The sequence below is a fragment of the Lagopus leucura genome, unplaced genomic scaffold (genome assembly GCF_019238085.1).
Source record: "Lagopus leucura isolate 7727_CA_CO unplaced genomic scaffold, USGS_WTPT01 Super-Scaffold_73, whole genome shotgun sequence".
NCBI lineage: Eukaryota > Metazoa > Chordata > Aves > Galliformes > Phasianidae > Lagopus > Lagopus leucura.
The window spans coordinates 100,593,559-100,619,824 of record NW_024962252.1 but is presented as its reverse complement, the minus strand read 5'-3'; the positions used below and the strand labels follow the sequence as shown (position 1 = coordinate 100,619,824).

Below are 26,266 nucleotides of genomic sequence, written 5' to 3'. Positions count from 1 at the left end.
TAACACTCTATCCAACCCCCAGTTTAGAAGGAGAGGCCATCCTTCACTTTACACGTTGGCTGAAGGGTGAGTGCATGTAGAGGTCTTGCAGAGGGAGGAAGGGAGTGGCAGGGATCCTGAGGCAGCAGCATGCTGTAATCTTTGAGTTTTGAGCTTATTTTAGCGTGTTTCTTTCTATTGGGCTCTCACTTGAGCAGAAATAATCCTGATCTGTAAAACTTTAAGGGCATCAGGCCATATCATATAGAAATATCCACCACATAGAAGCTGGGAAGCCAGCTGCCTTGTGTGTTCTTCCTAACATGGCTAGTCAAACTACAGCAGTCCTTTATGCAGAGTTACCAACCTGCTCATCCATACTTAGAAGATGTGCACAGAAAGGATGTTCAGCATAAGCACACAGAGGCGTATCTCTGTTGCAAAAGCTGGTAACGATTTTGTTTTCAGTGGGAGTGCAACAAAACGCACATCGCAGTGTCGGCTGGCAGTGCTGCTGTGACAGGGTGGGTGGAGAAGGAGATGCTGCAGACCGATCCTGGTGTTTTTTGTGAGCGAAACGTCAGTCTTTGCTTTCAGGACTCGGTGATGGACCTCCTGCGGGTACCGGCCCTGGGGCCGGGCTTTAGGGACGTGCTGTGTGTAACTTACGGTGGGCGCTAGGTGTGCTACAAAGACGTAAAAGCTCGGTTCGACGGGCTCACAACCGCCCGGCTCGGGGCCCGAGAGGCGCGAGGATTCGGGCGGGCCCCGCCACAGCCCCGCCCCCCCCGCTGCCGCCGTCCCGGCTGCGGCGCCGAGGTAACTGCCGGCCGCCGTAGCCCCTGCGAGGGGAGCCCGTGGCCGGGCTGGGAGGAAGAGAAAGGCGGCGAGAGTCGGGTTACAAGATGGCGGCGGCACCGCGGTAGCTGCCGAGGCGGCGGAGCGGCGCCAGGGAGGCCCGAGCCGGGGCGCGGCGTCGCCCTCTCGCCGGCGGGGAGCCATGAAAAGCGGCGCGTTAAAGGCCCCGCGCTGCCCCTGAGCGGCCGCCGCCCCGCTTCCAAGCCCGCTCTCGGCTCCATCGCCCCCCGGAGGCGGAGCGGGCCCGGGGCCGGAGCGCGGGCCCGAGGCCGGGGCCGCACCATGTCGGACACCCGCCGGCGGGTGAAGGTCTACACCCTGAACGAGGATCGGCAATGGGACGACAGGGGCACCGGGCACGTCTCCTCCACCTACGTGGAGCGCCTCAAGGGGATGTCGCTGCTGGTGCGCGCCGAGTCGGACGGTGAGAGCGTGGCCGGGGCTGCGCGGAGGCCTGGGCCTCCTCCGGGCCGCCTCCTCCGGGCTCCCCTTTTCCCTTCCCTTTCCTTGTCGGCGGTCCGGAGGCCGCCGGGCCTCTCCCCGCGTGCCTTGCGCTGCTCTGCCCGCCCGCTGCTCCTTCCTGCCCCCGGCCGAGGGCAGATGGAGCTGCTGCACGTGACGACATCTTGTTCGGCTCCAGCAAAGGCTGCTTTTCGGTTCTGGAGCGCCCTTTGCTTTCCCTACTCGGTGCTCTAGGAGGGCTTTTTCCGCCCTGGGAATTCACTGATGCTATCCCGAAGGGCTCAGGTCGTGTTGTGTGTTGGTGCCTTACGTTCTGGAGTCGCTGTACGGCTGTGTGCCTGGCAGAGGGCACGCTCCGGCCGCTCAGCAGCCAACAGGTGCCAGCGTGCTGAATAAAGCACCTCAGAGCCTACGGATTGCGCTGGAGCTGTTGCCAGGATACATACACTGCTCACATACACAGTGTGGAGCGTTGGGTTTATCTGGATGATTCACTTGTGAAGGGCAGTTGAAGGAAATAAAAGCAAATGGCCCCACGTGGCTTGTGTGGGCAAACATGTTTTCATTCTGTGCAGCGTGTTCCCCGCTGTGAGTTTGTATGTGTTTGATACAGGGCCCTTAAAGCGGTGAATTGTCACACTGGGTCCCTGGGGAAAATGTGTGGAGAATTTAGAGTTAAATCTTGTTTTATCTGGCTTACTTAGAATTATGTCAAAAGAATATTGTTCTGTAGGACTTCCTGGAAGATGTGGGTTAGGCTCAAAATGTAAGATCCATGGAAATGTTTGCTTTGTTAAACTCAATGTTTTCATAACTTTTTCAGGTTCACTACTGCTAGAATCGAAGATAAATCCAAACACTGCATATCAAAAACAGCAGGTAAGTATCATTACCAGGCTTCATCTTCTCTGATCACTGATGCTCAGACTGACTGTCCTGCAGGAAGAGAGACGTGTGATGTGCAGTTGGTGGTGGTGCTTTTTCGTAGAGCTGAAGCACTTAAGTTAGGAGCCTATAGGTGCTGTTTGGCTTTGTGTTCTAGAAACGTGAATATTGTTCTCCTAAAAAGCCTTTTGGAATGAAGGCTTTGAAGAGGATCTGTGCGTAATATTTGGCCCTTGTTACAGGAAAATTAGTTAGAAACGCATGCAGCCTGTTAGTGGGAGATAGGGGTTGCACATGTGAAATAACTGACATATGAGGAAGGCAACAGTTCAGCTGCCTTGTGATTTCTGCTGTGTTTATTTCCACCATTCTTTCTTTGACAGTAATACGAAGGAGTTTGTGGGCTTTGTTATTGTTGCTGTTGACCTCGTGCTTTAAGCTTTGAAACCCCCTGCTCTCCTCAGTGAGATGCCTGCAGTTGGGGGACTTAGCTGCACAGTTGCCTTTCCTGGGGGTAAGGCTTCTGCAACACAAAGGAGCAGAACAGTTGGGAGCTGCGTTATTAGATCATCTTTGTTTAACACACTGAAACAGTCTACCACATCTCTTGCTTTTACTGCGTTTTTTCCTTTTTCTGTGTTCCATCTTGATGTCTCTGCCTCCCTTGTTCTCATGGTTTTGTACTGTGTTGGTTTTCTTTTTTTTCTGTCTATTTCTTTGTTCTGCAGTGGATTCTGTTTCTTTTGTTCAGTGTTTTATACTGCTCTTCATCATTATGCTGTCCAGAAGCATTTCAGCTCTAGAAAACAATTTGATTTTCTTCCTAAATCATTAAGGGCCTGTTGAAGTGTTTCGCTTTGGATTTTTTCAAAAGGCAGATGACAGGTTACGTTCTGAGGATTTGAGGAGAGGGGCCTTCAGGCAGACTTAGGCTCATTTCTCAGAAAGCTTCTTTCTGTGGTTTCCATTTTTCTCTGGTGAGATGTTGGTGTATTCAGTCAGGTGATGCTTGCTGGCTTTTCTTGGGTGGGTGGCAGGAGATTTTGGTGGGAGTTGTGCAGGGTTCTGCGAGTCAAAGGCCTTGAGCTGCTTCCTGTTTGGTGCAGGAAGCTAACGCCTGACAAAAACACCAGTGCAGGCTGCCTTGCTGCAAAGCTGGAAGTGCTTCCTTTTGCTGCCTGTCCTCTGAAATTCTCAGACAGCTGCTTGTTTGAAAACTTTCTTTACTTAACTGAGAGAAGTCTCATTTGACTTAATTAGGTGGTTGGCTTTTTGTTGTTGTCTATCTAGGCTGTAGTTCTAAAAACCTTATCTTAGGCTGAAGTTTGTTTGGGTTGGCTCTTACTGTCAGTTCTAATGCTTCTTTGCCCTTGTGGCTGAGTGTTTACTTTGCCTCTCACTCTTTTGGGGAAGTCTTCATTTTTTTGTTTTTATTTTTAAGTACTTACGATGGGAGTTTTCCAGAGACAGGTTGAAGATTTGTCTCATTTCTGAACTCATGCTGCATTTATTTGACTAGCGTTTTGTCTTCAATTTTTATGTGCCTATTGCAAAGAGCCAAACTTTTGGCTGTCCTGTGCTTCAGTCTCAGCTCAGATTGTAGTTCTCACAAGTCCATTTCTCAGCAGATGTTCTTAAAACGGTGGGAAGAATCAGGCAAAATATTTTGGCTGACCAGATAAGAACATGGATTGTCTTTCTTTAGCACCCTGGCTGAGGTCTGCTGTGCAGGCAGCCTGAGGACTTGTGCCTGTCTGTCCAGGCCAGGCACTTCAGGTGGTGTCACAGTTCAGCTGCAGATTTCATTGAGGTGCCTTTCACCTTGGGTCTGGGGGAAGCCACAAGATGGTGCACCTTGACAGAGAGGAAGCCTGCCCTGCCTACGCATTGTGAATGACTTGAATCCACTTACAGAGTAGCTGTTGCTTCAGCTGTGATTTGCATAACATCATTCTGTGGGTGGGGAAAAAAAAAACCCTGATATTTAATCACTGCATGAGTATACGATTCCCAATTTGTGCTAAGTAGTACTAGAACTGTTGGTTAATTGTAAACAAAACTGCCTTCTTGAATCCCGCTTGTGGTGCCTGGCTTTGTGCAGGGTTCTGTTCTGTCACAGCCTTAGCAAGCAATAGTCATGACCTCTCCTCACGAGAAACATGACATAGGAGGAGGCTGCTCAGCACACAGCCTGAAAGAGCCTCTGATTCCATGTCTGCAAACAGCAAGGGGCACCCTAAGAGCTTTAGGTCACCTTGCTGTTGGGGCTTGGGCTCTGAGAGCAAAACGCCTGTGCTGAGCACGGGTGGTTGCCAAAGGGCAGGGTCAGATGTGCTCCGGAGGCTCTGGCAGGAGCAGTTTCAGAAGTTGTTGCCGCACCCATCTGTTGTTCCACCCTCTGCTTGAGGTTACTGTTCCCTAGCAGGGCTGGCAGAAGGGTGGATGAGTGCTGCAGTGAGATCAGATGGCTGTGCTGCTTTGTTCCTGCCGAGCGGCTCTGAGGGCGGTCGTTTGCAGCTGTGTGGCTTTAAGCCTTGAAGCTGCTACAGAAATTCTCACTGTGCGCAGCACTTTCTGATGGTAGAGCTCCCCGAAAGGAGCATTACCTGTTTTCAGATGTGAGATGAGGAATGCTCTTGAAGCACAGTTGCTGTCATTCGAGTGACATCAGAGCAATTTGCTTCAGGCAAAGTCAGCAGAGTTGCTTGAGGCTGGGATTCAGTATGCTTGCAGTGGTGCAACGCTGTGCTTGTTTCAAGTGGGCCAGGGTTGGTTTTCTTCATGGTGTCTGCTGTGATGCTGTGTTGTGTCTCTGGGAGAAAAATAGCATTGATAACATGCCAACATTTGAGTTGTTGGTGAGTAGTGCTGCACAGGGCCAGCTGAGGGCATTTCGGCTTCTTGTACTGTCCTGCCAGCGAGGGGCTGGGATGGCACAAGGAGCCGAGAGGGACACAACCAGCACTGCTGATGGATAGTCCACACCGTGTGGCATTACATAGAAAGCTATAAAGATGGGGGATTGGCTGGGGGGCTTTGCAGCCAGTGAGCATGGCTGGGCATCGGGCTGTGGGTGGTGAGCAAATCGTGTTGTTTATCAGTTCTTCTGTAAACATAATTATCATTACTGCTATTTCTTTCTTTTCTCTTAGTAAATAGGTTTTATCTCAACGTCTGAGTTCTGTTTTTTAGGGTTTTTTTCCTCTCAATTCTCTCCCCCATTCCACTGGGAGTGGAGGGAGGGAGCGAACGGCCACATGGTGCTGAGCTGCTGCTGGGTTAAACCACAACGGACTGAAGGCAGCTGAGCAGTTAGCATGAGCATCCATGCAGCTGCTTGGCACATCAGCTGTAGGAGCTGATCCCACCAAACATCTCTTTCCGCTGGCTGAGCTACCTCCCTCTTTCCCCCACTGCAAGCATTGGAGGAGAGCGAGGGGCTGGCCTGGAGACACTGAGAGGGAGCAGCAGGCATTTTGTGATCTTGCCCTGACAGTGAGGAGGGAGTGAGCTGCTCTTTTAGAGCTCAGGTTGTTGATCTGAATTACTCTTTTTCTTGCTTTGTGTTGTGTTGTATTGTTTGAGTGAATTCAGGAAGATTGCTGCTGCTGATCTGAGCGTGCCAGAGCGGTGTTGGTATGAAGGAGCTGGGCCTGGGATGTGTCAGTCAGTCTGTGATGCTGGGTGCTCTTAGGTCATGCAGGAAGCGTAGGGATGACAGGTAAATTCAGTGTGGGACAGTTATTTTCTGATGAAACTGAAGACGACAACAGGCAGCATCTTGCCTGTGAGCTGAGTGGGAGTGTTTAAAGAGAGCAGGAAGGATCCTGTTTGCTCCTTGTGGTTCTTCTCTGTGCTTATTTGTTGGAAGCACTTAAGACAGTTTATGTCTTAAAGTCCTTTGGAAATATTTTTGGAGAAACTTACAGAACTTGTGCAGGCATTGCAGAGTGCAGCAGGCACCATTCAGTAACTCAGAATTCTCACCAAACGTTTAAGCACAGTCTGTGGGTGCATGCAGCCGTTGGAGTCGCTGATGAGTGTCTGGTACTTGTGTGATCCTGGGCTGTGAGCAGGACTTCACCCTGTGTTCATTAAGCTTCCTCTGGGATTCAGCTTACGTGCAGCAGCATTGATTTATGAGCATTAGGGCATCCAGGGTTTCACAGAACGCTTTCAGGTGTACTTCTCCCATTTTGATTTTTGCAATTCCCAAGAAATTGTACTTAAGAATTCTCTTTAATTGAATTGGTCTGTAAAAGACAAGTGTTTTTAAAGGAGGATGTTACAGGAAAAACAAGTTGATGCTATTAATTTGCAGCATCAGTTAAATCATTCTGTTTTACACTATTGACTGATTTTATGTTGTAAAATGTCTTCAGGTGGTAACAGGCATCCCACAGTACACGTGTACTTGAATGAAAGTGATTCCAAGCTCTTTTCAGGGAGCCTATATCAAATTTATTGATCAAAATCATTGCTAATGCATTTGGTACAAAAACCTACATATTGTTTTCACTTCCTGCAAATAAGCTCCTTTGGCAAGGCCGAGTGACCCCTTGGGAGACCTCTTTCTGCTGTGTTCTTCTTTGGGTTCTGTGCAGCTCTGTTGGAATCGAGTCGGGAGCCGACTGGATTTTCAGTTTCTGCAGTTTCCAGCTGTTCCTGTTCCTTGAAGGCCAGTTCCCTGCTCTCTCCAATGTCACGCTCACTGTAAGCATGGACTGAGCTGTCCGGGAGCCACAGACGAGACTCAACAGCTGTGAGCGGAGTGGTGCCAGCCTAGGAAGCTGTGCTGTTTGCACACGTGGGTCAACCCCAAAGCGGGGAAAACGTAGCAGGAAAGTGCAGGTGTCCTATGAGGGCACTGTGGTAACAAAGAGCTCTTGTGAGCACTGCAGTGAGCTCAGTGCTTTGCTAGGGAAGACCTTTCTCTTTAAGGAAAAGTAGACAGATACGGGGAGAAATACTGAGCTTGTACAATTGCTGTTGTTTAGCGTGGCTTGTGGTTTTCCTGTGGAATACAGAAGCTGATTTAGTAGTAGGCCTTCATCATCAAGGTTGCCATAAGAGAAGCAATAGTGTGCCTGAGAAGCAAAGATGGAAGCGCAGCAGCGCATTTGGCTGTTGCGAGGACGCTGCAGAAGCCCCCTGGAGAGCTGCTGGCTGTGGAGCTGCAGCAGTTGTTTGGCATGTGGTGTGGGAGGAGAGGCCCCCTGTGAGCCGTGCAGCTGCAGGTCAGCTCTCTGCTCCCTGAGCTGCCCCCCAGTTGCTGCCGGCTCTGCTTGCAGATCTGAGCTAACCCAGCTTGGGTCAGGGAGGATGAAGGAACGCTGACTGTGACACGGGGGGGTGGGAGCAGTGGGGATCACCTGGGAAGGCAGTCATCCTTTCTGAGACCTTTCTGAGACCTTTGGGAGAAGGCTTCTTCCCTTCGACGTGGGATGGGCCAGGGTTGAGAGCCCTTTGGGATAGGGATGTGAGGGAGAGGGCACTGGGACCTCTGCTCCTTGTTGCCCGTTGCTTTCCTCTAATACACTGGGTGTCTGTAAGCCCCCCACTTGTTTGCTTGGGTCTGATTGCTGAACTTGAAAACGTCACTCAGGTATTTTGTTTGTGACAAAAGTACAAGGTGAAGGGTCAAGACTTACGGGCCTCCCTAAGTTGTGTGCTTAATATTGTCCTCAGCAAAAGTAGGAAGTGAATTGCCTTATTGACATGAAGCGAGGGTTTACTGGGGCTTAAAACAAGTTGTGGTAGCAGTTCAGGAAGTCAACAGACGTAACAGCATTGAACTGTTCTGCTGGAGCTCTCAAAGCCAGCAGAGAGCAGATGGCGTGAAGCACTTTAATGTGCAGAGGGGTTTATTGTGTGATGCAGAGCTGCATGTTTGGGTGTCGGAGCACAGGCTTCATTCCTGACCTGGCAGCTCTGCTGCAGACCCGGTAACTTGCATGTTTTGAGCCTGATGCACTGAAATTCTCAGCCACTCTGAATTAAGTCACGTTAATGCAGCTTTGCTCTGCAAGTTTGCTCAGTATGTGTTTGAATGGCCTTGTTTTGGAAATATTCTACCCTAAATGAGGAAGTCGGGCTTGTTTCAAAACAAAAGACTGTACTGGTAGTGTCATATAGTGAGATAAGTCAGAAGATGTTTTAGGTGCCTGCTAAGAGGAGTGCATGACTTAGAGCAGCACGTCACCTAACAAAACCTCACCAAAAAAGATCTCCTGTAGTCTATGCCAAAATTCAAATGCGAAATCTATTGTTCAAACGTACAAATTCAATTAGCAGAGGTGGAAATTAATTATTCAGTTATTATTCAATTAATTACAGAGGAAAAGAAAACTGGCTCAGTTGGAAATATCTGTTGCCAAGGTGTTCGTGGGCTTGATAGTAACTTACTGCTTGGGTTACATAAAACTTGCATGTCTTGTGGTTTAGAAAAGCCTATTGCATGTGTTTAGGTTTGTGATACTCAAGGCTTTATTTCTCACGTCGTTACAGCTGTGTTAAACTCCTGAGAAGGAAATGATGATCTTTTACTTTCATCCACAGCTTGAGAAGAATTTCAGGTTTTTCATATTTACGTTACAGATTTACTTTACTTTTTGTGTGCATTCATGTGCACAATCAGAACTACTGTATGTTGCAGAGAAATGCCATTATGAATGCATTCAATATGGAAAGATGAATATACAAGAGAACATTCATTTAAAAAAAAAAAAGTGATGTCCTTTAGAGCAGAACAGAGAAGTTAAGATTTCAGTGACTAAAGCTTTGACAAAGGTAACATAAATTATTACTTATTCCTTAGATGTGATTCAGCAGAATACAGTTAAATCCCTGGTGAAGATCTGAACTGTCTTGGCAACGAATGTATTTGTTGTTGGTTTTTCTTGTCTTACACAGGACACCTTGATTGTTTGGTCAGAAGCAGAGAACTATGACTTAGCACTGAGTTTTCAAGAAAAAGCTGGCTGTGATGAAATCTGGGAAAAAATCTGCCAGGTACATGAAAATTTCCTATTGTTTCTTGCAGATGTTTTGGTGTCTTCTGTCTTCTCATGTGTTTGTGTTGTACTTTTAAAACCTATTTGTAAAACAAGCATGTCTTTGTCATTGCTTTCTGTGGCTTTTCTGTGTCAAATCTTAAGGTGCCACTCCTTAGAACAAAATTTGTGTTTTTGGCCTTCCTGCTCTTAAAATCAGTGAGAGAAACCCAGGTTTTGACTTTCTTTTAGGTTAAAAACTAGAAAACCTCGAGTGCTGGATTTGAACCGTCCAGTGGGGAGCTGCTGGTTGTAATCAGCTGCAGTACGTGTGGGCCCAGCTCCCCCTCAGTGAGAGGCACTGCTGTCTGAGCTCAGGATGTCAGCCATGTTTCCATCAAGGCCTGAGTCTTACTCACCATGTCTTGGGGGTATTTCAGCCTGCCCTGTGTTAGTAGGGAACAGAGTTCAGGTCTCACACTTTCAATTGTGCTAATAACAGATGAGGGGAGTTACTACACCTACGTGTACTTCACAGAAGAGGCCCAGACTTTTGTGTCAGAGTTGATCCTAATTGTCTCAGGTTCTGGAAAACATAAAGCTGTAACTAAAGAAACTGAGAACCAAAATAGCTGATTAAGATGCTTTCTCATACTCCAAAGCATACTGAGTTTGAATCTTCTCAGTCAGTTGTGAAATACTGAAAGGAACTGATGCTAGTGGCTGCAGATATGTCTCATACATAGTCCAGGTTTTCAGTTAGTCCTGTGTGGGCTGATCTGATAATCAGTGTGAAAGGAAGGTCTTCCTGTGGTCAGATGGTGCCAGCCATTAGCCTTAGTTCTTTCATTGGATTTCAGAGCTCTTAGCACTTGGAGACTCCCCTCTGGGAGGTGATTCTTTGTGGGAGAGGTCTGATAGGAGTGTATGAATCTTAGGATGAGTACAGGAAAGAAAAAGTGCAGGGTGTATGAGTAGGCTGGGGGAAAGAGGGAAGCATGCTCAACAGAGCAAGAGTATGGAGTGGGGGTCAGCTGCATCCCTCTTTCCCTATGCACTTTGGGCATCCATTATACCTGTATGCCTTTGTTCTTGGTCTTTTTGTTACGGTTCACATCACGTTAGCATAGCTGTGGGCTCCTGCCATGACTTTATACCCTAGTCTTCCCTTCTGTTTGAGATACTGAAAGAAGGCTTTGTTATGCCCTTCTCTACTTTCTCTGTTTTATCTTCAGGGTGCTTCAGATTTCTTTGTTGCACAGATGTGGTTAGGTGTTGGTGGGTTTGTTTGTTTGATTTTTGACAAATGCCTACTGGAGGTAATGGCAGCATCTTCTGTAGAATTCACAGGCAGCAGAGCTGACTATTTTTGCTCATGGCCAGAAACATCCCAGGCAGCTGAAGGCATGCAAGGATTTATGTACGTTCTCTGCTTGATTACTCTTACGTACGCATTGGGATGTGACAGTTAACTGTGTGCACTGCTTTTAGGTTCAGGGTAAGGATCCTTCAGTGGAAGTCACACAGGACCTTATCGAGTCTGAGGAGGAGCACATAGAAGAAATGCCCGAAACCAGTCCTTTGATCGACCTTCCTTCTTGTGAACTCAACAAACTTGAAGAGATTGCTGACCTTGTTACCTCTGTTCTCTCCTCACCCATCCGTAGAGAAAAGCTAGCTCTGGCCCTGGAGAACGAAGGCTATATTAAAAAACTATTGCAGCTTTTCCAAGTCTGCGAGAATTTAGAGAACACAGAAGGCTTGCATCATTTGTATGAAATCATTAGAGGAATTTTGTTCCTCAATAAAGCAACTCTGTTTGAGGTGATGTTTTCTGATGAGTGTATTATGGATGTTGTTGGATGCCTTGAGTATGACCCTTCTTTGGCTCAGCCAAAACGGCACAGGGAGTTCTTGACCAAAACAGCAAAATTTAAGGAGGTTATTCCTATCACAGACTCTGAACTCAGGCAAAAAATCCATCAGACTTACAGGGTACAGTACATTCAGGACATCATCTTGCCGACACCATCGGTTTTTGAAGAGAATTTTCTTTCTACCCTTACTTCCTTTATTTTCTTCAACAAAGTTGAGATTGTCAGTATGTTGCAGGTAAGTGATTTTTAATATGCTATGGATTCCTGGTGTGTAGATGCATCTAGTTGCAATTTGCAATTGATCTAGTTGCAAAAACTGATTATGGCTCTTCACTGTGTGAAGTAGTTGCATGTTTTCCCCTGATTTCTGATACCTTAATTTTATTCTTGATTTTTAAAAACATTAGACTTCAAATTTACAGGCTTTTGGTATGTTGTAAATAATTCATTGTACTGATGTCTGATGCTCATGTTGTGATATGAAGGAGTTGATTCAGTGGTTTTCTCTTCCTGCTGATATCCCACAGTAATAACACATAAAATATTGCAATTCCAAGGTCCTGAAAAATATTCTGAAGACTTCACAGTCAGAAATAGACTTAAAAGCAGCTGATGGTCGCAGACAAAGTGGACTGTGGAAAGAGCCTTAGATGTGAAGTGCTCTGCATGCATGTGGTGATGATTTGGGTGTTTTCAGTTCATGCTTTGTTGTGCAGACTGAGGGCTACCGGAGTGGTTTGGTTCTGTTTGTGGTGCATTTGCTTTGGAATATGGCACATCTAGGTGGAGCAGAACTTCACAGACGTGTCAGTTTTCATTTGAAGGAAAGAATATTAAAATTGTGGAAGGAAGCAGGCAGTGGAGGAATAACATTGCCATGAGGGGTGTTTCTAAGGACTGCAGTAGAGGAGCGGAGAGAGAAAACCCAAAAACCTAGAACTACTCAAACACAACGGAACAGCAAAAGGCAGCTACGTGGATGAGCTTTGGGGCTGCTTTTCAGTTGGGTTGAACAGCAGAAAGAAGCAAAGTAGGTCTCTCTTGCAAAAAGAATGCTTTGGTTCAGGAAATCTTTCCCATTTTATTATTTTGCATTAGTCACTTTTTTTAATGTAAAAATACACTCAGTGTCATTTTCCCAGGGCCGCAGTCCTACTTCCATTTAGAGAGAGACTGAAAAAAGAAAAGGTTTTCATATTCCATTGAAGTTTTACTGCACTGAACATTTAATTGTACCTTAGCAGAAAACTCCCACTTCCTGCCTCGTCTCTCTGGTACTTCAGTGAAGCTCTGGACTGTGGCAGTTCTGTGCTCTCTGTCACTGCCCTCTGGGCTGTGGTTGGGATGAATGGATGGCACACAGTTTATCTGGTGTTAGCACTGTAATTGAGGCATGCACGTTGATCTACAAGTGGCATTGCTACCTACATCAGTTAGTCTGCCTCGAGGGTGTTGCAGAAAGCACAGGCAGAAGTTTCTGGCTGTCGTAGCTCTGGGGAGCTGCGCGGTGCTGCTAAGAGGAGGTTCAGGACTTTTCCCACTTTCCTGGTGTAAATCAGCTTCTTTGTGTGGCATAAGAATCCTGGAGCTCCTCTGGGTTTGGTGTAGAAATTAGAAATCTTGCTGCCTTAGGCACACCAGTGGGGAACGCGGCCGATAGGAGTAACAGGTTGTGCAGCAGCAGGGCTCTGATGGGTGGGAAGCAGAGCGAGAATAGAAAGTGAGCCTGGAGCTGTGCTGCGCTTCAGGACGTGAGGACTGCAGCTGCAGCAGCTTTACACAATCTGCTTGTTGTGATACGATTTTTTTAACAGGCTTAATTTAGCTGTTAAGGCCAGCAGTGCTTAAAATAAACCAGTAAGTCTGTGCGGGTCATCTTCCATCTGATGCTGATTCAGGTATCACTCGTAGTAAAGCGTAACGTTAGCGTTGGCTTGAAGATCTGTATTGTGTTTGGAGAGTAACAGGCAGTTTGTTTTGAAAGAACACCAGCACTGTTCCATGTAAAGGACTGTGGGGAAGAAAAGTTTTCCAGATGGGCGAAAACTGAACTTGGTACAAGTAGGGGAGCTTGGCTTGCTGAGAAGAGCTTTGCTGCAGGGCTGTGCAGTTGTAGCCCAACAGGAAGGACCCATGCAGCACAGAGAGGGAGCCTGGAGTATAAAGTGGCCTATACAGAAGTGAAACTTGTGACACTGTGCTGCCTGCTGGCAGCAGGACATCACACAGTGAGCCTGTGGTGCTGTGAGGTGTGGAGCAGAGTGCTGGAGGAGAGCAGGGAGAGGGGAGGTCTGCTGAGTCCTGCTGCTGGGAGCCAGGTCTGATCACTTCACCCGTCCTCAGCTTCATGTGCGGCGCTGCTGCACAGCGTGAGGACTGAAAGAGTGCACTGGAAGTGATGTTTGTGAACTTGCATTCTTGCTTTTCCCTTTTTAATGATAAAATGTATGTATTTATTGAGCAGATCTACAACTGCGTGTTTCTTTTTCCTTTCTAAGAAGTGAGCAAGTAGTTAAGTTTGACTCTGTAGTGTCAGCCTGTAAAGGCCAGTTGGCTGTGTAAGCTGTCCTGTGTAAGTTGTTGTCCTTTTGTGTTATGCAGGAAGATGAAAAATTTCTGTCCGAAGTTTTTGCACAACTAACAGATGAAGCTACAGATGATGACAAACGATGTGAATTGGTAAGTCTTTGTGCTGGGGACTTGTTGGAGTGCTTTAATCTTCAGGCACAAAGCAGGAACACTGGAGCTGTTCTAGTTCTGCCTCCAGTCAGGTGTTTCTGTAACCCTAGAGGAACCATTTCTAATGTAGCATCGTCTTTGATTTTGTACTCACTAGAAGAATATTGCGTGTGAGGTAAGAATCTGATTTATTTGTTCTCAGTAACTGAGAAAGTGCCGGTGCTAAGCTAAGTCTTAAGCTTGAAAATGCACCTCCTTCACTGGTCAGTGACAAGCTGCATGTGGTGCTGTCTGGATCCAGGATGGGACTCAGAGATCCCTGTGTGTCCCTTCCATCTTGGCATGTGAATGATCCTGAGTGCCCTTCAGCATGCTGTCTCCCTTAGGCTTACCATACAGTTACTGCTTTTTCTCACTGTATTTTGCTCAGTCTCTTTGTTTCAGCCCTGGGGCTGAGGGTTAACGATGGTCTCTTAGTATGTATATTACAAACATAGAATCACAGAACGGCCTGGCTTGCAGAGGAGCACAGTGCTCATCCAGTTCCAACCCCCTGCTGTGTGCAGGTCACCAACCAGCAGCCCAGGCTGCCCAGAGCCACATCCAGCCTGGCCTTGAATGCCTGCAGGGATGGGGCATCCACAGCCTCCTAGGGCAGCCTGTTTCTCTCTGACTCTTTATCAGCTTAAATTGCCTTACTAAAATCTAGAGTGGCTGTTTTCAGCAAGGGAGAACGTGTTTGTTCTTTTAACAGAAGGCAAACTGCAGAAGTAGAAATCCTTCCCATGCTAAATGTGATAAAATAGCTGCAAGATGACTGTCCTTCTTTGAGGTAAATTCAGCCTCTTAACAGATCTTGTTGTTAACTGCTTTGGCTTTCCTTTCATCCTTAATGTTGCCTCACTGATGTTGAACATTGGAGGAGAGGAGCAGAGCAGTCCCTTTCGCAGGCAGGCATAGCCCAGCCAGTACACAAACTGATACAAATCACAACCATTTCATACTTTGAGTTTCCTGAATCAAATGCTCGTTTTTCCCCTGTGTTACAGGTTAACTTTTTCAAGGAGTTCTGTGCATTTTCTCAGACATTACAACCTCAGAACAGAGATGCGTTTTTCAAAACTTTGGCAAAGTTGGGAATCCTTCCAGCTCTTGAAATTGTGATGGTAAGTGAAAATTCAGAACTGTTTGTATTAAAAGGGGGGAAAATGTGTGACCTTTCAGCAGATCTGCCCGATGCCTTTCTGTAAGTTTCACTGGATGGCTTTGTTCTTCTGAAAGTAGCAGTGGCCCCACTTGCTTGCAGTGACTGTTGTGGCTTGGTGTGATGGCGCAGTGCTCTTGACAACAAGTGTCAAATTCAGAAAGGATTCTTTCATGGTTCAGCTCAGTGTTGTTGTTGTTGTAGTTGGAATAGGACCAAAGAAGTATTTTTAGATAATCTTGACCTCTTATCTGTTCCTATCCTATCCTAATCCTGCCTTTTCAGTGGTATAAAGCAGATTAATCCATCTTAATCAGCAATGTGAAAACATGCTCTTTCACTCCTTTGGTTGAAGCATCTGTTGCTGCTTGATGTTACAAGTTGTGTGTCATTGCTGTTGCTGGAAGCTGTTGTACTGTTTGTTTTAATATTGGGGAAACAACCTGTGATGTCAACGTTCTTTGATAACTGTGTACAAATGTAAAAGCAATATGAATGTTAAGTGATGGGACGAATTCTGATCTTGTGCTTCTTGTCCATGTGTAGACTGCTTCAAGTGTTTCCCATCCTGTTAATCTTCTAAGCTTAGAAACTGCACCTTTTCTTGTTGTCTGAGTGAGGTACAAATGAATTTATACTAAAACATGCAGTTGGTTCTTTTCTACAGAACTCTGCATACTAGCCTTCAGTGCCATAGGTAATAACACCATAAAACATTTATTGCCTAAATTAGAGGTGTCAAATCAACAGACATCCCTGTGATCTTCTAAAGGATGGAGATGATGGGGAAAAAAATCCCTTCTTTCTCCTGTCACTGTTCTGCTGCTGTGTAAATCTTAATGATAACATGTTCTCAAAGCTTGTAACTCCCTGCTAAATTGATCTCATTTTCCCAGGGAATGGACGATTTGCAAGTTAGATCTGCTGCTACAGATATATTTTCTTATCTGGTAGAATTTAGTCCATCCATGGTCCGAGAATTTGTAATGCAAGAGGCCCAGCAGAGTGATGATGTAAGTAAACATGTTGTAAAGTCTGTTGAGTTCATTAAATGTATTCGTTTGGGAACAGAACAAAAAAACCCACAGACCGAAAGCCTCCCTGGCACTTGAGATGCATTTAGTGCAGAAATGTAGGTGGCAGAAACACAGGGAAAAACAGATGTCAGATGCAAACATTTCTGAGTATGGTGGATTCCTGCATGTTCACAGCAGTAAGTTCATAACTCTTTCTAGCAGTGATTTTTAGTTGAGGTGGGTTTTGCATGACAAAAACTCCAGCGTTTAAGTGCAGCTCTGTGCATTTTCACAGTTTGCTTCATTATCGGAGGGGAAAAAGGAGCACCCTGATGTGTGAGCTGTGGAAGTCATTGGGCTCCTGAAACCGTGCCTCATTGTTAGCTTTTGTTTTTTCAGGACATCCTCCTCATCAATGTGGTCATTGAGCAGATGATCTGTGACACTGATCCTGAGCTCGGCGGGGCTGTTCAGCTGATGGGGCTCCTGCGCACTTTGATAGACCCAGAGAACATGCTGGCCACAGCTAATGTAAGGGAATGCAGAGGGGTGAAGACACTTCACCAGCTCAGCAGAAATAAGAAACTGGTTTTCGTCTTGTTGTTCTCATCAGAGGATTAAAAAAAGAATATTTGTTACAGCGTCAATTTTAACAAGCTGTAAGAGAAACTGAAGCTTCCTTTGGTAACATGTGGATATGGCGCTGCCCAAGGGTTTGGTAACACAGACTGCTGAAGGCTGCAGTGAAATAGCACTAGTTTGATCATAGCTTCTGGTAGCTCAGCTATGGATACATGGATGAGAGAGTCCAGTTATACCGAGTTGCTGTTTTAATACCAGTGGCACAATGCAGCTGCAGCTAGCAGCATGCCAGGGTATTTCATAGAATGGCCTGGGTTGCAAAGAACCACAGTGTTCATCCAGTTCCAACCCCTGCTGTGTGCAGGTCACCAACCAGCAGCCCAGGCTGCCCAGAGCCACATCCAGCCTGGCCTTGAATGCCTGCAGGGATGGGGCATCCACAGCCTCCTTGGGCAGCCTGTTCCAGTGCCTCACCACCCTCTGAGTGAAAAACCTCCTCCTAAATGCAAAGCATATTTAATGTGTGTCGTCCTTAAGAAGGCACGCTGTGTTGGCGGGCATGCGCTGTATAGGATGTAAGGAAATAGACACGGTGGTGCTTGTTGTGATGTGTTGCAGGTGATTATAGGTAAAATTAATGCCCTCAGGAGTGGTTTAAGCAAGCTCTGTGAAGCAGTGAGCGCACAGTCAGTCTTTTCAGTGTGTTTGCATCCACCGTGTTTTTTTCTGTCGGTATTTAAGTTGATTTGGTGTCTCAGATCACTTATAGAAATACACCTTGAGAGAGATTAACATTGCAGGTGCAAACAAGAAGATGCAGGCAGACCAGAGGGGGTTGGGTGCAGTTTTCTGCAGGGTATCTCCATTGCTGCTACTTTTTAGTTAAGAGTACACGTGCAGTTGCCAATGTTTAATGAAGTTTTGTTTGTTTTAGAAAACAGAAAAAAGTGAATTCCTCAACTTCTTCTACAACCATTGTATGCACGTTCTTACCGCTCCACTTCTGGCGAACACATCAGAGGATAAATGTGAAAAAGGTAATGTTACTTCTGGTTTTAAAATCTTGGTTTTTTGAGCTTTAGGAAATACCAGCAATAAGCCTGTGATGCAAGGTGAGAATGTGTGTCCTGGAAACTGTTGGGCCTCTGTGAGCACAGAGCATTCACAGCCCGCGTTGCAGCGCTGCGTGGCGACGTGCGGGTCTGTGCTCTCAGACACCTGCTCAGTGTGCCAGTGTTAGCCAGGCAGTAAAAGAGGATGTTTGCCATGAAGCTGCACCTGTAGCTCACGGGAGGCTTTTGGAAGAGCAGGTGCAGAGATGCTGTGATGGTGTGGGAAGTTCCTGTCAGCTCAGGCGATTGACTGAAGCCTGGATTAGGCAACAGTGGAGAAACGCTGAAGGAAAGCTCTGTGGAGCTCCTTCTTCTTTTCTCTGACTTGGTGGTGGTGAACGAATTGGCACTTAATTACGTAATTAGCACTCACATCAGTTAAATGCTTTACACAGACACTTAATGTCATGGCAGCCTCTGAGTCAGGCTTTTTTTAAAGCACTTTTTCTTGCAAATGTGTTTGATTTGGTGGTACCCATTTTCTCGTGGTTGAGTGGAAAAAAACCAAATGTGTGTTAACTGGGAACAGAAATAGAATATCAGGAGCATTCCTTTGGAGATATTTGAAGAAAACAGAATTAGCTGTGTAGGAATAATATTCCTCAGTGTTAGATTTCATACTTCCACCTACTTGCATTTGAAATTTTGTAACATAAATGCACTGAGATGTCAGCTGGCATGCATTCTGCCCGTGATTGCTTCCCTGCAGCTCAGAGTTTTGGTTAAATTAAAAGCTCAAACAGCTGCTAGAACTACTTATCCCTATCTTTTGTGTGTTTGCAGTGCTTTGAAGACTTTTTCTTACATTTGCTTTGTTTTCTATTTATCAGATGCGGTAGTTGGGTCCACTAAGAGTAATACAATTTGTCCTGGTAAGTTTTAACTGACCTTGAGTTTTGAACCTTGTTCTGTATCATGCACATCTTCATTTAAAGAAGAAAGTTCATCTTGTTGCTTCAGTACTTACTGTTAAAGGAGCTGTGGGTGCTGGGTTTCATTTGAGCTAGCAAGAAGCTGGAAGAACATTTTATCTCTTTCTGAGGAGCTGTGTTTTTAATTCTCCCCTTTCCAGTCTCTCTTGCTTCTGAAAGATCCTCCTCCTCAGTGTCTGTTCATGTCTACGTTTTCCTTGCAGATAATTACCAGACAGCACAGCTGCTCGCCTTAATCCTGGAGCTGCTCACTTTCTGTGTGGAGCACCACACGTATCACATCAAGAACTACATTATGAACAAGGATTTGCTAAGAAGGGTGCTGGTTTTGATGAACTCAAAACACACTTTTCTGGCCTTGTGTGAGTATGGAGCTGCCACAGTTTCCTTCCTCAGGATGTTTTTTGTACTGCGTGGGATAGGTTGGAAATAAAAGGATAAGCCTAAGTACAGAACTGGGGTAAATCTCTGTTTTTACAGGCTTGCTGTTTAGCGAGTCTGAAAAATAGAAGTGGCAGATATCTGTTAGTGGAGTTAACTGGAGTGGTGGAGGGAGAATGACTGCAGCTGGTGATGTGGTAGCAGGGATCTGTTGTGATCTTGTGTGTTAAGTGAAAGTCCTGTCTTTTCTAAGTAACTTCCTAAATCTGGTGCTGCACCTGGGGAGCAAACGGACTGGATGATACGTGGTTCTGGAAGGTGCACACAGAAGCATGGGAATGAACTAATTTAATTCTGCATTCACTGAGATTTGTTATTGCACTACTTCAAAAAGAACCTGATGGCATTCAGATAGAGGAAAGTCAGAGAATGGAGGAGGAAAGCAAGTTAACCGTCTGCAGATGTTTGTTTTGAATTTGTCTTTTCAGTTCTTGCCAAGAGGGGCGGATTGGAGGCTGGATGTGGGGTTACTCTTTCATTTCTTTCCTCATATAGGTGCTCTTCGCTTCATGAGGAGGATAATTGGCCTGAAAGATGAATTTTACAACCGTTACATCACCAAGGGGAATCTCTTTGAGCCGGTTATAAATGCTCTGCTGGATAATGGAACCAGATACAATCTGCTCAACTCTGCTGTGATCGAACTGTTTGAATTCATCAGAGTGGTACGTGGTTAAGCAGCTTCTGCAGCTCTTGTGTGTGTGTATATATATGCACACCAGTCACCCCAGGCAGAACAAAATGCACATACTTCACAGGAATTAAATATTTAATAGTAATTAAAGTCACAAATTAAAATCCCAGAGAGAGATTAAAAATAGAAAGGAGCCAGTACGCTGCTGCGTGCTTGTTTTACTCGATCATTCTGTGCAGATAAATGTAGAAGCCTTATTTATACCCGTGTCTGTGTAGAAGATGGCATCCTGGAGACAGAATTCTTGTCAGTGGCTGAGTTGTTTGAGAGCAGACTTGGAAGTGAGGAAAACGAGACCGATTTGAGTGTAAATTGGAAAGATCATTGTCCTTTCTGAGATGGTGTCAGCTCTGAAACAATGGCTCTTCCACAGCAGCACACGGACAGGACAGGCAGTACGAGCAGGAGCAGCCTCTTGTTGTACTGTGGGGTAGGAGACAAGGGTTTAGAGCAGGTGCTGAGCTGTGTGCTGCGAGCACGGCGGCGTGGGAGTCTTCTCAGAAGTCTTTGTGGCCTGTGAGAATGAAGGCACTTTTTAGATGTAGGGTGTTGTAGTTGCTGTCATTCCCAGAAAAAGGGGAAGTGTGTTGTATTTTCAGATTTTGCCCTTTTTTCAGTCTTTTGCCCTTTGGTCTGAGTGTTAAGGCTTACCCAACACAATTAGGCTTATGGTTGGGCGGCTGAACAAAAGGTGCCATGTTCCACATGTGCAGATGCAGCTATTTAGAACTATAAAGAGAAGTAAAACTTAGGGGGAGAGCAGGGCCTAATGAAACTTTTTTTTCCTCAGTTAAGCCTAGTCTGGGGTAGTGAGTATCATGGTTTAATCAAAATATAACAAATAGGGTTGGTAAAATACAGAGCGTTGTCTATTAACCTGAGAAATACTGTGAAAAACAGCAATTGATTTTTATGCTTTTTACATGAATCGTGGTCACAGAATGGCTTGGGTTGGAAGGAACCTTAAAGTGTCTCTTCTCCCCCTCTCCCCCCACCCACAGTTACCCACCCTCCTGCCTCCCACCAGCGCAGGCTGCCCAGGGTCCATCCAACCTGGCCTTGGGCCTCCCCAGCTCTCCAGGCAGCAGTGGCAGTGCCTCACTGCTCTTGGAGTGAAGAATTCCTTTGTAACTCCTAACGTAAATCTCCACTCCTTTAGTTTAAAGCCATTCCCTCTTGTCCTACCGCTACATGCAATTGCAAAAAGTCCCTCTCCAGCTTTCCTGTAGGCCCCTTTTAGGTACCGGAAGGCTGTTCTGAGGTCTCCCCAGCACCCTCAGCCTTTTTTCATAGGAGAGGTGCTCCATTCTCTGAGCATCTTTGTGGCCTTCCTCTGGACCCTCTCCAGCAGCTCCACATCCCTCCTGTGCTGCAGATGAAGTTTACAAGGGCAGAGCAGAGGTGGACACTCCACCCTCCCCCGACCCTGCTGGCCACATAATTTGTAATTCACTTAGGACAACTCATCAGTTACTTCTAAAATTAATTGTAAAGCTTTCTGAACTTCTGCAGACTTAAATATTGCTTTGTTCTTATGCAGGAAGATATTAAGTCGCTTATTGCACATATAGTTGAAAACTTTTATAATGCACTTGAATCTATCGAATACGTTCAGACATTCAAGGGGTTGAAGACAAAATATGAGCAAGAGAAAGACCGGCAAAACCAGAAACTGAACAGGTAATAACTGTAGTTTGCAATGCTACTGTTAGTGTCATGTAGTATCAGCTTACTGCTGTTGTTTTTAATTCTTTCATAAATGTCAGAAAAAGCAGGAAGCTGTGGCTGAGGTGTGAGCTTCTTTGTATTTTTATATGCATTAAGAGTAAACCTACGTCTGGCTTTCATCATTGGTCTGTTGTTGTACAGTTCAGTTTGTCAGCATGCTAAATGTTAGCCAGAAGGTTTCATTCCAAGTTGGGCCTCAGTCTGCCTTCTTGCCACTTGTGGTGTTGGTCAAAACTGTTGGTGGCAGAACAGTTTACCTTAAGGCATCAGGAGCCATTTCTTGTCCTGTGGGATCCTGACACTTGAACCACACGTTGTGTGTCTCTTACAGTGTTCCATCTATATTGCGTAGCAATAGATTTCGCAGAGATGCAAGAGCCTTAGAGGAGGATGAAGAAATGTGGTTCAATGAAGATGAAGAGGAGGAAGGTGAAGCTGTTGTACCTCCAGTTGAGAAGTCTAAACCAGAGGATGATTTTCCAGACAGCTACGAAAAGTTTATGGAAACTAAAAAAGGTATTTCATCTCATTGCCACCATATTTACTCTGTGCAAGACACGCAGAGTGTTGTGTGCTCACACCTGGGGTTTGAGTCACAAGCAGGAGGAAAGGTGTTCCACAGTGAGGGATGAACTGCCGGTGTGTCTTTGCGAGGCAGGTGAGGATTAAAACAAGCACGATTGCTCCACACGTGCACCTGCTTTAACTGGCATCCAAAACCAAATGTCTCTGTGTGTGTGCTGGGTGAGCACCCCTGTGCCAAAGCGGTGCCGTTCTCACTTGTAGTGCTGGCACACTTTGTTTGTGTGAGGTCAGCGAGCAAGCTGCTCATTTAAACCAGAATTTTAGAAAGAGGCTGCTTCTGCCCCATGATGCAGTGATGTGGACTGTGCTGCGTGGGGTACGGCTGATACTTACGCGTGAAAATTCTGTCCCTCAGCTAAGGAAAGTGAAGATAAAGAGAATCTTCCCAAAAGGACTTCAGCTGGGGGATTCAAGTTCACTTTTTCCCACTCAGCCAGCGCAGCCAATGGTGCAAACGGTGCAAACAGCAAATCTGTGGCAGCTCAGACATCACCAGCAAGCTCCAATGGCTCCTCTTCCAAGAACGCCACCCTGACCACAGCAGTGACAGCCACAAAGGTGGGAGATGTGTGTGAAAGCAGCTGCCCTCACGCAGGGCAGCGGAGCTGCAGGTCGGCACTGGTCTCTGGGTGGTGCCTTACTGCAGTGTGCATTTGTCTGCTGCCTGCTGCTTTGGGGAAGGTTGGAAGTAGTGAGTGGGGATGGGAACCTGCTGCTCATGCACTGGGCTGTCATCTCATCTTTTGCCTAACTCCGCTGCTCCCAGCCCTCAGCTTTTCCAAGTCCATTCCTGCTTTGTGTGGGTGACTTACTTTTTCCCCCTGTATTACGTCAGTGGGCTGCACTGTCAAGAGCCCCAGTGCTTTTAAGCAGATGAAATTCGGAAGTTAGCTGATGCACCTGGTATGTCTTGTCTGTGCTTAGTTTTCATTGTCAGCCTGAAAGCTCAGGAGAGGTTGGAGATGAGTGTGCTAAAATGTTTATTGCACACTGCTGAGCCTTACCAGGAAGATGTGCGTGTACACGTTAGGTTTTGCAGCAACGGTTTGAGCTTACAGAGACCTGAAATAATTCCGAGGCCGGATGCAGAGGAGCAGGGATGCTTCAGTATTTTCTTTTGCCCTTGAGATTGAAAGACACTCTGAAGACAAATGGGTCTGTGAATGGAAAAGGCATCACCAAGGAGATAGGCAATCCCCAGCTTGCAAATAGCACTCAGCGTTTGTAACTCCTTAGAGGAGAATTACTGAACTTCACAGAAAGTTGTAAAGCACGGGTAGATCTGAGCGCCATCCTAAGAAAAGCCTGGTGTTCTGCAGGCTCGTGTGTCCTGGATGAGCTTTGGGGGAGGCATGCTTAAAAATGTCACTCCGCTGGGTGCTTTTTCAGTGTGAGATTTGTTCTTTTTCTTTGGCTTGGCAGGGAAGTCTAGTTGGCCTGGTGGATTATCCTGACGATGAAGACGACGACGAAGAGGAAGAGACGTCTCCAAGGAAAAGATCTCGTCTGGGTTCATAAAGGAAACCAAACCTTTGGAATAAAAACTTTTTATTACGGGGTTTCAAATGCTGCAACTGTTTTAAGAGCTAAAAAGAATCTGATTGAGAAAGCTTTCTCCCACGAGTACATGAGATAACGCAAGGAGTAGCAAAAGAAACTCGGTCTGTGAGCTAGAAAGGGTTAGTTCTGTAAACACAAGGCTTCCAAGGAACTGAATGTCTTTCTAGTAAGTAAGGAGTCTGCCATTCAGGCTGTCAAGAAAAAAAAAAAAGAAAAAAAAAGAAAAAAGAAGTGGGTTGGTATTCACAGAACCTGGATGATGGCTTCTCAGCAAGGAAAGTCTCAGGTGTTGGGAGGGCGTGGGGGGGAAGGGAACGATTTCTAAAAAAAAAAACTATTGCAGGGTTTCCCCAGTGTTTAACAGAACTAGGAAAAACAAATCAAGCTTAAATTTTGAACCCGGTAATCTTAATTTTGTAATGGTGCTGTCACATTGTGTTCTTTTAGCAATGCCTCTTTAAGAAAAAAACTGAAAAAATTAAAAAAAAAAATCATAAGGGAAAACTAACTGTATTTGCATAAGAACAATCTAGATTTCTGGGACCATTTATTACAGATGAAACTTCTCGCGGTCGGAGGGAGGGACACTGCATTTTTAGTGCATGCTGAGTTGGTTTGGTTTTGGTTTTTTTAAACGATTGAAATTCAGTTTCAATTTCTATTTTCCAAGAGGATAAAACGGAAGCTGGATGCAGAATAGATGGTTCTGCTTGGTTGGTTGTTGTTTTTCTTTTTGTTCCCCCCAGCCCCCCATTAGATATCCAGTAATAACTAAGCCAAGGACTGACTGCTTCCCAAACATCTGCAGGGACTGCTGTGCTCACAGCACGCGCACAGCTGTGGGCTTCACGCTGTGGAGGACGCGGAATCGGAATCATTTTGTGCTTGGTTGAAACGAGCTGCAGCTTCTCAGAGCAGATCTCCCTGTTTGCAACTTGAAATTGCGTAGCTGAGGTGGTATTAAGAAACACTAACGGGTTTTTTTTAGGGTTTAGTGGCGTTTAACAGCAAAGTCTGTGTGGACCAAGGTGGAATTCTAGGAGCAGAAGTTCTTTGGGGCGGAATCAGCAGGCAGCACCTCGATCTGGGTGCGAGACGAAAGCTGCTTTTTAAAGATAGAAGACAAAAGTACATTCCACGTAGGTAAATGAAGCGCAGCCAAGCTAGGTGAGCTGAGAGAGGCCAGGTCCAGGGTTTTATTTCAAGAACAGGAAGCGAACTGTAAATATTTTAATGTTAGTTTGCCCATATGTGTTCTGAGATCACGAAGAAGGGAGAGGAAACTTCCCAGCACGTGATGTCAGAAATGTTTAAAAAAAAGAATGAGCTACGAACCCAGCTGCAGTCCACCACGTAGATCACTCTTGTAATGTGTTATGGGTCCATTTCTCCTGGAATAGTCTGAACTGAAGCAGTTTCTCTGTTTTGGAGATTTTGTAGTTAATTTTAATTTTAGCTATCGTTTGGAAAAAGATGGGCTGTCTGTGTAGATATGAAGTATAGTTTTTCCATAAAACAGAAGTTTATTTTGTATTAAAAATACCACTGTACTTGTTTTACACCATTTGTATACACGTGGTGATATTAATGCTGAACTGTACAATTCAGGAATTAAAATGTGACCCTGTAATTCCATAATTACTGCTTTTGTTTGGTTTGTTGTACACGGTAAGTTCACTCAGGATTTTAAGTGCGGTCATCTTCCAACACTCGTTAAGAATAGCTGTTGTGCTGTTGTGTTAGTGACTGCTGCATGGGGACACGAGCTCTTCCCACCTCTGAGCCAGGTGCAGCTGGATGGCACTCGTGTGGACCTGGGGATGGCGGTGCTGAGCCCTCAGCTCTGGACGTGGAGGATCTGAATTTCCCTCACTGCTCCAAGCAGAGCTGCCTGCAGTACTGCTGCTGCGTGTTTGCTCTCCTGCTGACCGCCGTCTCTTTTTCTTCTCGAGTCTTTTCTCCATCAGTAAAGATGATAAACCACCTCCAGTGCTACTCAAGCAGCAGTTGCACCGTGTGCCTTTACTAACCTAAGGCTGAAAAACTGTTACCTGGCCCGTGGACCCAGGCTGTCCTGATGCTCTTTGAACAGCTACCCAAGGCAGCTCCTCAGGCTCTGACTGAAGCGTTTCAGTGCTCGCTCAGTGCTCCTCACCACGTCAGCTCTCTCCTCAAGTGCTGTCAGGAGCTTAAAAAATGCTTCAGACCAACACGAGTCTTTCTCCAACAGCAAAAACATCACCAACTTTTACAGCTACTAAAAAACTGTACAAAGGGCATTAAGCTGTGCTGCTCGCATTCCTCTCCAGGTTCCTATAGAAAGCAGCAGGCAGCACACGGAGCAGCTCACGGCTGGGGCTGTCACCCCGCATCTCGGCCCCCAGGGGTCGCCCACAGCTGCTTCCCCTGCACGGATCCTGCCGGGGCCCTTCCACTACCACTCCTTTTGGAAAAGTAAAGAACATCTGCCAACATGTATCAGTTATAAATGCTATTTTAATAAAAAGCTACACGAACTTGAAGTGGCTGGGCCGTTTCTTTTAACGTAAGTTAGAGTTACAGTCAACAGTGTGCTAAGGACACCCTCTTCCCCTGCTTCATTTTAAGTCTGCCAAAGGCAAACCAGTAAATGATTTGTTTAAAGACTTGACTTTGGAACCAAATTGCTCTGGTGATGTTC

The 26,266-nt window shown here is 45.9% G+C and overlaps 1 protein-coding gene across 2 annotated transcripts; it reads left to right on the top strand.

The window, feature by feature from the left end:
* Window positions 1-1,087: 1,087 nt before the first annotated feature.
* Window positions 1,088-26,108, top strand: PPP4R3B (protein phosphatase 4 regulatory subunit 3B). 2 transcript variants are annotated; one of them, XM_042876668.1, is made up of 16 exons: window positions 1,088-1,261; window positions 2,123-2,178; window positions 9,097-9,195; window positions 10,668-11,288; window positions 13,655-13,732; window positions 14,782-14,898; window positions 15,833-15,949; window positions 16,352-16,483; window positions 17,469-17,571; window positions 18,477-18,518; window positions 18,782-18,940; window positions 19,515-19,684; window positions 21,254-21,393; window positions 21,773-21,957; window positions 22,460-22,584; window positions 23,449-26,108. In XM_042876668.1, the coding sequence occupies exons 1-16, from the start codon at window positions 1,120-1,122 to the stop codon at window positions 23,542-23,544; spliced, it is 2,382 nt and encodes a 793-aa protein (XP_042732602.1). In that variant the 5' UTR covers window positions 1,088-1,119; the 3' UTR covers window positions 23,545-26,108. The 2 variants fall into 2 exon arrangements, with proteins under 2 accessions (XP_042732602.1, XP_042732593.1); XM_042876659.1 differs by having other exon boundaries at window positions 22,382-22,584.
* Window positions 26,109-26,266: the final 158 nt, after the last annotated feature.